Below are 14,342 nucleotides of genomic sequence, written 5' to 3' on the forward strand. Positions count from 1 at the left end.
AACTCTAAGGTCAGTATCCCCACAGTCTAATGATTACAGACTCTAGTTAGGACTTGCTGATTTTTCCAAGGATAAAAGCAAAAACAAGCCTGGTTCTCAGCTAACTGTGCAGTTGGCTGGTCAAAGGTACCTGCCGATATTGCCTGGTTTTCCTTCAGGCAGAGAGTAACAGAAATTTCCTGAGAGGCTGGTACCTTTAGGAATGAAGTAGCTAAGGCATGGCTAACTAGAATTGCTTGAATAAAAACCAGATAACTATCCCTGATTCCCAGGGGATTGTTAGTACAGTGCAATATGTCATCCCACTCTCTGAAACGAGGGAAAAAAGTCATCTCAGTACTCCACTCCTCATGGCTTAAATACAAGCTGAGGCCTAATATGGCCACCACGTTATCATTCCCTCTTCTGTCCCTTGCTTTTCCCTTCCTCGCCTTACCAACGCCCGATATTCTTCTCTCAGAAAAGGCTACTTTGAGTCATAGCTACACAAAGCTCCCCCATAGCAACATGTGCATTTTTACTGTTGCTTTGCTTTTATTTTAAACCAGTCTTGTCTGATTCTGTTAAAGATCACTGACAGTTTATAATCTGATGCTTAGTCATGGCCACATTGCTTCTCTCAGGGGCTTTGCCCTTTTCCCCCTTCCGGACTCCTAAAGCATAATTTGAATATATGGAACAAAACATAACCTTTTTGAAAGAGATACAAAAGGGTGATTCCTTAGGTTTACAAATAATAGCAAATCCCAAATTAGTGGAGGATAGCCCAGACGGGTATAACATTTGTATGGGAAACAACAAGGGGGCCAGAGCTAGCCCAGAGGCAGCCGGGGAAGCCCCAGGAGCCAACGGTCCCCCAGATAGGGAGAACCAGTTCAAAGCACTTATAATAAGGGCTATTACCCCCTCCCCAGAGAACTTGAAAAGCAGAGGGAGTTGAATACCTTCTGGTTACTGCACTGGGTCAGAGCTGCAATTTATAGGGCCTTCTTGAGTTATCTCCCATTTGCTTTACCAATTTCAAGCCCCTTAACAGTCTCTGCCAAACCATTCCTTTGGGTAGAAGGCAAAGCCGTAGCTGTACAGTCACTAATACAAAATGCCATCTTTTGCTAAATATGTAATATTTCACACACTGCTCCTGTGGTAGATTGAATTATGTACCCCAATTTAAATATGTTCTTAATCTTAATCCCATTCCTGTAGTGTGAACCCATTGTAGATAGGATCTCTTGAAGATGTTACTTTAGTTAAGGTATGGCCCACCTGAATGAGGGTAGGCCTTAATCCAGATTATTGGGGTTCTTTATAAGCAGAAGAAATTCAGACATAGTCAGAGAAAGCAATGGGGAAGGGCTGGAAGCTAGAAGTCAAGGGAAACCGGAAGACAAAGGAGAGGACATTGCCATGTGAAACGAGGCACAGATGCAAGCCAAGGAATCCCAAGGATTGCCAGCCAATAAGAATGTTAAAGTCTTCCAAAGGAAAGCAAGCCTTACTGATACCTTGAGGTTGGACTTCTGGCCTCTAAAAACCTGAGCCAATAAGTGCTTGTTGCTTCACACCCCATTGCACGATATTTGTGATAGCAGCTAAGGCAGAACGGAGACACCACCTAATCCAAACTTCTTTGTGGTTTATTTCTTCTTTAGTATTGATGGGAAAAGCATTCTTCTGATACTAGAAGAGACTAGCTTAATCTTTTCATCAGAGAGTGGCAGTATTTCACAGCCTTGGAGCCTCAATCATTCTAAACCATGTGGTTTTCTGGATAGCTGAAGGTTTATTGTTTTAAGCACAAATACTTTGTTTTAATCATTTAGTATACAAATCTTGTACTCTTCCCTGCCATTGTAAAATGAGAAGTCTGAATGGAAGTTAACCATTTCCCAATGCTTTAGGGTATTGACTATGCATATCAGTTATATTTCATTGCAATAAAATTTGGACTCCTGGAGGTTATTGATATACATATAGGTTTATTTGCCCTAGAGAGCTTTGAGGTATGTCTTCATAATTTTTCTACATTCTATTTCCTGACAATTGTCACTACATACTTCAGTCAACATCCCAACCTTTAGAAACAATTCTCACTTTCTAATTTGCTGCTTTTAGGGTAGGCTTAGAAACAAGATAATCCACTTTTATTTGTATTATAGTTGAAAGAAGATTAAAGAGGTTCTGAACACAGACAAGAAAAACTCTACTATTAGTGAAGTTCATCAGCTTTATTGGGCAGCCACAACCCCTCTCTTGGCCATGCCTGAGTCATTTTGCTTAATCATCAGTCACTGAGGGCCTTCCACATAAGTGAGATTTCTAGTTTGGTGAAATGTTACTGTATTTTCATTCAATTTTGGCATATTACAAAGATTATTTTGTTTTGTTTTTGTTTCTCATTCCAAGTAACTCCTCTGAAATAATAAGCTAAAAATATTAAGAAATGTGATTCTTGTCTACACTGGCATAATTTTTTACATTTGAAAACAAAACAGGCAATTCTTTTGGGATATTAATGTTTAGGAAATGACTTATGTGCAGGCCTTTTCCCCTCCATCTGATCCAATTAAGACCCATTGATCTCAATTAAGAAAGTGCATTTTGCTGGCGACTGCTTTTCCTAATTCTGAACTTATTTTCTCCCCTTTAGTCACTTAACTCTTGATGGAAAATATTGAACAAATCTAAAATGCTAAATTCCTCTTATAGTTTTTCTATTCAGTTAAAATTGGATAAACTGTAGTACTTGTTATATCAACATTTTTACATGCTTTTCCTCAAACCACAAGACTGAGTACTTAAAGTGTTGCAAAATAGAATTTTTATTGTATGCTGCTCCTTTCTTAGGGAAATAAAGATAATTTTAATGGAAAGAAAAATGTTACAATGAAGATAAGACTGATTTTTCTATATTTAATTGTCCAACAGTTAGAATGATGACTATTTTGATTTTCTTTCCATGATATCAGGCTTTAAATATGCCTTTCCTTAGAATGGCCAGTATGCTTCCATCTTTGTGTGTGCACATTCCATCATGCTCCCACACATGGGTGAGTGTTGGGATCATGGGATTAGAGTTTTGATTTGAAGTCTGCTAACACCAGGGTGTATATGGCTAAACTTGGAGGCAGGGTGTTATATGGGAAACATCAGGGGTTTTGGAGACACACAAACCTGAATTCAAATATATTTTGTCCCATGTATGAGCTCTGTGACCTTGGGTAAATCAAGGTAACTTGATTTCTTTGAGCCTCGCTGTTGGGTCATATGTGAAATGAAGGTAATACATAATGTGCTGTTTTGAATCTGTTCTGTACCCCAAAAAAGCCATGTTCTTTTAACTCACTCTTTAATCCTTATTGTGGGTGGAACCTTTTGATTAGGTTGTTTCCATGGAGATGTGACCCACCAATTGTGGGTGGGAACTTTTGATTCAGTGATTTCCATGGAGATGTGAGCCAGTCCATTCAAGGTGAGCCTTTAGTTTACCGGAGTCCTTAAGAGAGTTCAGAGAGGGAGATAGAGCTCAGAGCCAACACAGACCCAGATGCTTGGAGATGCTAAGCTAAGAGATGAAGCCCAGAGTTTGCCCTGGAGAAGCTAAGTGAGAACTCACAGATGCTCAAAGAGAAAGCCACTGGAATCAAAAGCTGAAAGAAACACAACCCAGGAGCAAAGGACTGGCAGACACCAGCCACTTGCCTTCGCATGTGACAGAGAAACCCCAAATGCCATCAGCCTTTCTTCAGAGAAGGTATCCTCTTGCTGATGCCTTAGTTTGGACACTTTTATGACCTTAGAACTTTAAATTTGTAACCTAATAAATCCCCTTTATAAAAGCCAATGCATTTCTGGTATATTGCATTTCGGCAGCTTCAGCAAACTGGAACACATACATAATTTGAAGAATTGTTGCAAAGATTAGAAATGCTATGCCATGCAGAAGATCCCCAGTATCCGGTAATTAATATCATTATTATCACTGTTATGACTAGCTGGGGAGCTGCCATAAAATCTAACTTTAAACCCTAGCTCTTCCACTAACTAGTTCTGTGATCTGGGACAGGTCAAACTGAACATTTCTGAGCATGGGTTTCACCCCCTGTAAAATGAAGGCTATATTTACCTTTTAGTTTGGCCATGAAATGAGATAACGGATATAATGTACACCTTTCAGTACCTGGCTCTGGTTCATTTCTACCAGATAGTTTATTTTTCTACTCTCCTTTGAAGAACAGCTGAAGGAGGGATTATAAATGTGGTTATAACCAAGGCTTTATTATCATTGTGTGTCTTGGAGTGAGCATTCTAGAAGCCTTTGTTTTTATTACCTATTCGGGAGTAGGGTGAGGCTGGAAGAATACTGTGAGTATACAGCCTTAGGAGATTATTTATTTACTCAAATGCCATGAATCATTTGAGACCGTCTATCATGTGTAGGGTATCGTGCGTAACACTTTGCAGGTTTTCCAGCTGAAATATGTAATTAAATAATTTTATGACATATGATATAAGAATACATACAGATCAGGCTGCTACTCCCTTATCCCAACACCTAGGCAACTCATTGTTTGATGCACAAAATTTTGTCACAAACCAGAAGACAGAACAGTGCCCAACATGGGTTTAAACTTTGCCAATTCACATAGTCTTGTCTTTCATCCAGGAGATTTATATTTTTTAAGGTTTAATTGTATTTTGTTAAGTAGTGGTGTGTGAATAGGACATCCATTAAATGGTTACAAATTCAAAGGGTACACAAAGGTATGCAGTAACAACTCTCCCTCCATCCCCTGCCACTGCCCCTGGGCAAACAATATTATTGTTTCCTGTTCAGCCTTCAAGAAAACTTTTAAAGTTGATCTTCATGGCTCCATTTTCTCCTTGCCCTCTATAATTTCCTGAAATGAGTATAGAATGAACTGTCAGAAAGACCCATGCATCTTTCCCAAGGTGAAGGAGTCAAGGAGATGGTAAATGCTATTGCATTCATGTATTTAACATCATTACACTTACATCAAATGATAAAACCAACTAAGAACATTTTTAGTGTAACAGTCCTTGAATGCATCAGAGATTTCCCCAGTGAGAGGCCTCCAGAAATTAAAATGAATTCTGTAGCTGTGCTATATGGTGTTCTAGGACAGCCCAAAATAATCAAGCCGCAGCAGCAAACATGCCCCAGAAAACAGACATTCTCCAGGAGAAGACTTTTACCTTGACCTCTCAAACACACGTGCTTTCATTGGTTAAAGAGAGTTTGATTTTCTCTCCATAAATTCATTTGAAAGAACCTAGTTAACTTCTGCTTGCCCTCACAAAGTCGGTATTTGCTCATGCCTTTTAAAAATTAGAGGCTGACCAAGAAAATTGTATGAAACAAGTTGACTCCTGCAAACCTATTCCTTTCTGAAGCAATTTCACTGTTGCAATCTGTGGAGCGTGATTAAAGTTTTAAGTGGCTTAAGAGTTTCAAGATGATATGTGTTGGAGACAGATAAAACTGAATGCAAATTTGGCTTGCAGCTGAACCCCCACTAGGTCTCAGTTTCCTATCTGTAAAATGGGGCTAATGAAACCCCTGTCCAGGACTTTGGTAAAGATTAAAGGAAAAATATAATGTTACAGGGCACTTATAAAACAAATAATACTACAAAGCACTCAACATGAAAGTCATTTATTATTATTATTATTATTATTAGACAAAGCAAAAGAGCCTGAAGCAGCTAAGCACTTGCTTTGAGTGCATTTCAGGAAGTATAACTGAAGACATGCTGTATTTATGGCAATTTATGATGACCACTCCACACTTTTAAGAACCAAATGACGGTCAAAGTGAGCCACCAATTGGGCAACCCAAAGACTGGACAGAACTTTCAATGTGGGGTGGATTGTAGGGGGCTAGTTAACCACGTGGATGATCCTACAATGGTGCCAAGGGATGGACAAAGGGAACACTGAATGAGGTGAGAGGAGGACTAGACTTTAGGAAAAATGTTTGTTTGATTTTTTTCTTCAGTGCCTGACTGTGTCACTCTTTGTGTGAAGCTTCAGAAGTCACTCTCCAGTTAGATTCCCTGTGGAATCACGATTATCTCCCAGAATCCCTCCATGCCTCCCATTTTGTGAGTTTCTGACAGTGAAACTGTGGTAGCTTGAAGCTGTTATGGGCCCCCAAAAATCATGATCTTTTAATCCATTTCTGTGTGTGTAGACATATGGTGGGTGGGACCTTTTGATTAGGTTATTTAAACTGAGATGTAACCTGCCCCAGTCAAGGTCTTGATCCTCTTACTGGAGTCCTTTATAAGAGGATAAAGGACACACAGAAAACCCAGAGAAGTTTACAGCAAAACTCACAATCGGAGAAGCCAGAAGCTGAAGCAATGAAACTGCAGAGACAAGGATCAGCAGACATCGCCATGTGTCTTTCTTCCCATGTGACAGCGGTGTCCCAAATGCCAGCAGGCTGTCTTCAGAGTCCAGGTGTCATCCTGTTGATGTCTTAATCTGGACAATTTCACAACCTAAGGACTGTACATTGTAAGTTAATAAATCCCCATTGTAAAAGCCAACCCATTTCTGGTATATTGCATTCCAGCAGCTTTAGCAAACCAAAACAGAAGCTTTCAAGAAATTGATGGGATTGAACTCATAGAGGGGTGGCTCAAGCAAAAAAAAAAACGGCTTGCTGTCTCAATGCAAATGGTCAGCACAACAGCACCTACTATGCAAGTGAGTACGAAAAACAGACCGGGGAAAATCCTGTTCTCCAACAAGCCCAACCTGTCGTCTTTATGCTGCAAGCATCCCTCAGCAGCCCAGTGATTTTCAGTACCCTGAGTATGAAAAGCACATGTGTAAAAGCTTCAAAATGTATATCCTCTTCATTCCCTGAACAAAACATGTTAAGTAGATTGAAAGTCCAAGGCAAGTGTTTTTTGTTTTACATGACGTGAGAAGTCACTCTTGATAAAGCCTTTCTCAGCACATCCTCGTTTTGCATTGTCTCAAGTGAATAAGGACCCAATCAAAGTGGCTTCATTTCCCACTGACCTTTTCCCAGTTTAAAAAAGCAGCATCTGGCTTGTGACCACAATAACAGTGTGTTAATTAGCCTGTGAAGTGGCTTTTTCCACCAATTGCACTTTAAAAAGAAATGTTCCTTTTTTTTTTTTTTTTTTTTGTTTCACTCCTTTGGAAGATTCTTAAACTATGAATTCGGTGATATAATGGGCTCCTTTTGCCTTTAAATCTGAGAGTTTTAGTTAAACTGTAATACTTCATGTTGACTGTAGAAGCTGTCTTTCCTGATCACACACTGTATGATGCTTTTGTTTCATGAGAAATGGAGTGGTTTAAGTATATATGCAGTGGTGTGCTGGAACATCATGAGACCTGATAGTACTTTTTTTCCCAATTCCCTTACAATGTCATATTAGTAGCTTGAAACTGACCACCTTGGGAGTACTTACACCATGAAAATCAGTAAATTCTATAAGTCTGGACTACCGCACCCAACCTTCAAGCCAGTGGTTAAACAGTCAAGAGCACACCATCAATCATTACTGTTTTAGTTTCCTGGCTGCAAAATCAAATACTATGCAATGGGTTGGCTTAAACAATGGGTATTTATTGGGTCATGGTTTTGAGGCTAGAAGAGTCCAAATACTAGGTGTCATTGAGGTGATGCTTTCTCCCAGAAGACTGTGGCATTCTGGGACTGGCTGCCAGTGATCCTTGGTCCTTGGCTTTTCTGTCACATGGCAGTGCACATGGTGGCCTCTCCTGGCTTCTCCCTTCTCTTCCGGGGGTTCTGTTGATGTTTAGCTTCTGGCCGCTCCCTTTGAATTTCTCTCTCTCTCTGTGGCCTTCCCTATAAGGCCTTCGGTGATAGAATCAAGATCCATCCAGAGTCAGTTGGGCCACACCTTAACTGAAGTAGCCTCATCAAAAGGTTCTATTTACAATGGGTTAACACCCACAGGAATGGATTAGCTTTAAGAACATGTTTTTCTGGGGTACAAAGCTCCAAAGATAACTGCAGTTACCTTTACAAATTTGTGGTAAAATGGCATGAAATCCACTAGACATTTGATATTCACCAATTTACAAGATTTAATCTTGCAATATATCTCCTAGGGATCTCTAATGCCCTAGATCCCAGAGGTAGGTGGCTGTGTATAGAAGGAAGTTCATCTCCAGTCTTCTTGAGCACTCAAGCTGCTATTTTTATCCTCATCATAATACACCCTGATATCAGAATTGTGGAAATATTTGGCTGATGTAAATGAGATCCGAGTGGCAATATTCTTTATTTGGTATTGCCCAGAGCAGAACATGAATATCACAATAAGTACTATGCATGTTACCATATTATTTGTGTTCAAACTGCAGAACTGTATATAGCAAGGCTGCAGCAAACAGCCTTCCCAAACATCAGTAACAATTCAGAGAATAATTAAGGAAGGATGGGAATTTCCAAGCAGGAGGGAAGGTACAGAAAGAACACAGAAAAACTGCTTGGCATCAGCCAATATTTTCTAAACTGTTAATTAGTTGTCTGAGGTTGGGGAGTGGGGTTAGAGTTGAGGTGGAGACTGTGGAATATATCAAACAAGGACATTTTAGCCTTGAGAAAACTCTAAAATCTTGAGTCATTGAAATATTAAAGAATGCATCAAAGACAGTGATGATTTAAATGTTTTAAACCCTGAATAATTTCCACAACTCCTAGTTAATAATGGTTGGCATAGATGTGCCATGAAGTGCTTTTCCAACAGAGCAAGGATTAAAAGACTGACCAAATCTGGGGATTAAAAACTCAGGAAAGAAAAATAAATAACAATAAAGAAAATACGTACAGGACACAAGAGTACTTAAGGCCTATGAATGCTAAAAGAATTGTGTCTGATGTAATTTTCTCCCAGAAAACCAAAAGCAAAAACAAAACAACGCTCCTGTTCTTTGGGAGTTTATTAACATAGATTTTTGATGACATAAATCAGCAGTAATTCAACATGATGATGATATTCTTCAACTTCACTTAACCTCATATAAAATTCACTTAAGACAATAAAACATTAAATTAAAAGCTAGACGAAGTGAAAAATTCAGTCAATCAGTTATGTGGTCAGGTGGAATAAAATTCTCACATTTTTGTAACTGAACTATAAAAAACTGAGATGAAGTCGAATTAATTTGTGAATTTGTGGGTGCAGACAATGCTAGTGACGTATATTTACAGTATGGAAACTAGAAATTCCATTTATTGAGCTGTATGCCAGCTACCGCGTACTCAGCACACATTCATTATATCATGTGATCTTCATAATAATGCAGCAAAGGAGGCATTTTTCCCATTTTACAGGTAGGGCAATTGAGGCACAGAGAGGTTAAGGAACTTACTCAAGATCACACAGTTGGCAAAGATATGTTAATCTATTCACACTTACCAACTACTGAGCCCATGTTTTTAGTGGGACATTCATGTAACAGAAATAAATCACAAATTAAAATAACTCTTTTAGAGCCAAAAAAAAGAACTGCATATTAGAATCAAAATGTTACTTGTCTGTTGGGTGAATAGAGTCATAGTTTTACATGAGACTAAATAAAATTGAGTACTACTCATCAGTCTGCATGTAGGGAATATCTGACCTCTTTTTGTCTATCCAGCATTCCAACCCCCTTCCTTCTTTGGCAAATCTCCCAACAGATACAGTCCTCATGTGATGCAATTACTTTGCCCTACTTTAAGTAATGTAACTAATCTAAGTCACCAAAGTGGGTGAGTATTGCATTCTTCATCTTGTGGCAGGGGACTGCATACATGATATGGCAGGGCCAAAAGGGCACTTCCAGCTAAGACTTTGAATCTGGAATAAGTGACACAAAGATGAAGGTTCAGTTCAGACTCTTTATGGTAAATGCTGTGGTGTCCCATCCCATTGGCAGTGGCAGTAATGACCAAGAGCAGGAGAGTCCTACGTGGTGGTGAGGAAGGGACAGCAGCTGTGCTTTTTGCTTCTTGATTCTTCCATAAATGCCTTGCTGCCTGCCATTTCCCAACTCTAACCTTACATTTTTTTAATTCTATGAGCTCTTGATATCCTTCCCATGACTTCCTTTTTTTTCACTCAGCAAGAGTCAGCTTCTGTTGCTTGCATTCAAGAATCCTTACAGATATATTATGCATTAAGTACAAAAGCAGGGTGTTGAGGATCATGATATGAAACAAAAAATTGTAATTGATATCTCTCCTGGTTTTTAAGCTGTGTTTATTTAGAAATGGCTTGTGGCTAAGATAATTTAAAAGACACTCCAAAAATAAGCCATCCAAATCTGCAAAGTTTAAATGCCTCTGTTTTTTAGAAATTATAGTGTAGATACCATTGGTGCTGACTAAAACTACAAATTAACTTTGTGTGAGGTGAAAAATACAGAAGGTTATGTTGGGGAGGTAGTTGGATACTCAGTGATAGCTAAAATAAGGGGAAAATGCCTAAGGAAAATAAAATGCTCTTAACTCAACCTTTAGTTTGTGCTACTAAATTACTTGATTCATAATTAGGAATCTTTGAATCTTAGTACGATAACAGGGAAGTTTCTTTCAAGTGTTCAATGTTATTCACATAATAGCTACAAAGTAAAAATAGTGCATAGTTTATAAAATGACAGTACTTACTGAAGGCAAAAACCCATGGTTGACAGCCAACAGATGGTCTGTCAGAGTGAAACTGATGAAAAAGTCCCCAATTATATTACTCAAAAATAACTTTGCCTGAGAAATTAGCTTCTTAATATCAGAAGGCACCTACACTAATTGGTTTAACTCTGGATCACATTCTACAATCTTTGTTTAAAAAAATAATAATTCATATTCTTTCTGAATTCCTTTTGTTTTGGGTAAGATCACTCAATTCAAAATTTAACATTGAACAGATGTACCTAAAATAGGTAAGAGACAGGCAGCTCCCAAGGCTAAAACAATGTGGCCCAGACAAAATGAGGCAAAGTTTGAGTTTCATACAAAATATGGAAGTATGGCTGAGTTCTCTTCTAGTCCTCTTTCTGGATCTTACCACCCTGAACGAGAGAGATGGGCTGGAAAAGCAAAGCCTGGGAAAACAAGAACCCCTTTCCTCAAAGGCCCAAATAAAGTTGGTATAGGCCTCACCCCAGGGCTCTTCACTCTGGGTCCCCCACTCTGGTCCTACTAGGTGGTCCCTGGACTTAGGAGATATGGTAGGAAATAACAGGGACCAGGAGATAAATTCCATGCACATCGATGTGAATAGACCATCAAACAGTGCTAAGCAAAGCAGACAGGAAAAGGGATTCCAATAAAAGAAAACCAAAGAGAGGTTAAGCTACTAGAAAGTGTAGGGATTAAAAGTGCAAGTTCATGGATCAATATGCCAGGATTTCCATAGTTTCCTCAACTGTATTTACATCATAGTGTCATGAAGATTAAAGATTAAAAATAGACATAAGTCACTTAGAACAGTGCCTGGCACATAGTAAGAACTCAATGAGTATGGCAGAGTCACATTTGTATAACCTCTCTGACCTCAGTTTCCCTCTCTATATCTAAAGTGGGATGAATTAACATCCCCTTCCTTTTAGGGTTGCATGAGGATTAAGTGAGATAATGCAGGTAAAGCACTGATCACCACGCCTGGTGTTCTGCTTTGCTAATGCTGCCTTTATGCAAAATACCAGAAATGGATTGGCTTTTTATAAAGGGAGTTTATTAAGTTACAAAGTTACAGTTTGAAGGCCATGAAAGTGTCCAATTAAGGCATCAACAAGAAGATACCTTCACTGAAGAATGGCCAATGGCATCTGGTACACCTCTGTTAGCTGGGAAGGCACGTGGTTGGCGTCTGCTCTGGGGTTCTGGTTTCAAAATGGCTTTCTCCACGACATTTCTCTCTAAGCATCCGGGGATGTTCTCTTGGTTTCCCCCAGGCATACTCTGGGCTAGTAAAAGTCTGCTTTCAACAGCCATCTCCAAAACGTCTCCCTCAGCTACAGTAATCTGGGCCTGTGATGGCTCTTTTTAAGACTCCAGTAAACCAATCAAGACCCACGCTGAATGGGTAGGGCCACCCCTCCATGGAAATAAGCTAATCAAAAGTATCACATACAGTTGGGCAAGTCACATCTCCATGGAAACAACCTAATCCAAATATCCCACAGGACTGGATTAAGAGTTCATGGCTTTGTGGGGGACATAATATATCCAACCCAGCACGTCTGGCAAATATTAAATGCCAATACACATCTGTTGTTATTATTATTATCTGCAATTCCTTTTTTCCTCTCATGAGATGCCCCACTGCCCAGCATACTTCCTGTCCTTCTTAGACCCAAGTTGCAACTCCATTCCCCTTCATTTCCCCACCACTGGTAGGGGTTGAGGCAGAGGAGCCCTTAAGGTTTCCCTAGGGTTTATGATGCATGGCCAACCCTAGGATAAACTTTCTCTTCAACTCTCTTGCCCTATTTAATTCTCAGTTGTCATAAGAATAAACATCTTTCATCATACAGACAGGTGGAGCACGCCTGGAAGGCCATAAATAAGGGAATATGCTTGTTCCTAAAGACAAGTATGTGCGCATACTCTCATAAGATTCCACTCAAGAGCCTCACAATTCACACTCTCCCATATATTAACAAACAAACCCCTTATATCTGAAGATCATTTGAAGGTCAAAATGGCAGAGTTGGTAGCATTGCATAAAGGAGAAAATATTTTATAGAACAATATATTAAAAAGGAAGTATGTAGCAGTTGCTGAAATACTGCACAATTTTGATGCCTGGCAAGCACACTAAGTTTGAGTTCTGAGGTTATACCTCTAAAATATACATTACTGACATTTCACCCTAGATGTAAAATAAATTGGATTCCACTGTCTTTTAATTACAGCTTCATCTATTTCTTCTAAAATTTCCCTGATATGTTGCTTTTCTTTGAAAAGAGAAATGCAGAAACTTCTTCCTTCAGTTTGATTCATCACAAAGTTGACTGAGGGACTCTCCATTGAAAAAAGAGGCAGACACCAATTTTCATACAGGTATATCTCAGAAATACTGTGGGTTTGGTTCCAACCACTGCAATAAAGTGACTATCAAAATAAAGTAAGTCACACAAAACATAAAAGTTATGTTTACACTATACTGTTGTCCAGTAAGTGTGCAGTAGCATTGTGTCTAAAAAAACAATGTGCGAGAAGCGGCGGCACCAGCGCGGTGGCGGGAGACATCCCCGCCCCCTCCGGAGACACAGGGCCGCGCTTGACTCTCGCGGCCTCCGTCACCCGCTCAGATCCCTGCCCCAGGCTAGGAGACTGGCTTGTAGGGTAGAGTGGCCCGAGCTGAGGGCGCGAAGAGCACAGGGCGGCGGCGGCGACGGCGTTGATATCGGTGGTAACGACGGCCTCAGCAGACGGGGAAGATGAAAGGCCGGATCGAGCTAGGAGATGTGACACCACACAATATTAAACAGTTGAAGAGATTAAACCAAGTCATCTTTCCAGTCAGCTACAATGACAAATTCTACAAGGATGTACTGGAGGTTGGCGAGCTGGCGAAACTTGCCTATTTCAATGATATTGCAGTAGGTGCGGTATGCTGTAGGGTGGATCATTCACAGAATCAGAAGAGACTTTACATCATGACACTAGGATGTCTGGCACCTTACCGAAGGCTAGGAATAGGAACTAAAATGTTAAATCATGTCTTAAACATCTGTGAAAAAGATGGCACTTTTGACAACATCTATCTGCATGTCCAGATCAGCAATGAGTCAGCAATTGACTTCTACAGGAAGTTTGGCTTTGAGATTATTGAGACAAAGAAGAACTATTATAAGAGGATAGAGCCTGCAGATGCTCATGTGTTGCAGAAAAACCTCAAAGTCCCTTCTGGCCAGAATGCAGATGTGCATAAAACTCAAAGTCCCTTCTGGCCAGAATGCAGATGTGCATAAAACAGACAACTGAACAAATTACAAATGAACTTTCTTGCACTTGCTTGTCGCCAAATAAAAGAGAGGCCCACTGATTTTTTTCCCCTTCTTTCTTTTAACGCTTCCCCCCTCCTTATTCTTGTTTCTCTTTCTTTCTTTTTTCTATCTTTCCTTCCTTTTCTCTAAAAGTTTTAATACTTTCAAGGACATTAATCATGTTTGGATTGTTTGAGTTTTCTGACTTTCGTGAGGTGGTTTCATTGAGGGAGGGAGAAGGTGTAGGTATGTTTAGTTTCACAGTTAAAGTATATGGTTCTAAAAATTGGGGTGTTAAATAATTTCAAATTTTTTAGCTAATTTTTTAA

General features: G+C 39.5%; 1 protein-coding gene across 1 annotated transcript; it reads left to right on the top strand.

Annotated features, from left to right (window-relative positions):
• The first annotated feature begins 13,335 nt into the window (after positions 1-13,335).
• On the top strand, positions 13,336-13,998 carry LOC119522500 (N-alpha-acetyltransferase 50-like). Its single transcript, XM_037820930.1, has one exon. It carries the CDS (start codon positions 13,465-13,467, stop codon positions 13,996-13,998), a length of 534 nt encoding a protein of 177 aa, XP_037676858.1. The 5' UTR covers positions 13,336-13,464.
• The last annotated feature ends 344 nt before the right edge of the window (positions 13,999-14,342 follow it).

Source organism: Choloepus didactylus, chromosome X, assembly GCF_015220235.1.
Source record: "Choloepus didactylus isolate mChoDid1 chromosome X, mChoDid1.pri, whole genome shotgun sequence".
Classification (NCBI taxonomy): Eukaryota; Metazoa; Chordata; class Mammalia; order Pilosa; family Megalonychidae; genus Choloepus; species Choloepus didactylus.

Coding starts and splice junctions, on each gene's coding strand:
- LOC119522500 (XM_037820930.1), top strand. CDS start 13,465: ATGAAAGGCCGGATCGAGCTAGGAGATGTGACACCACACAATATTAAA.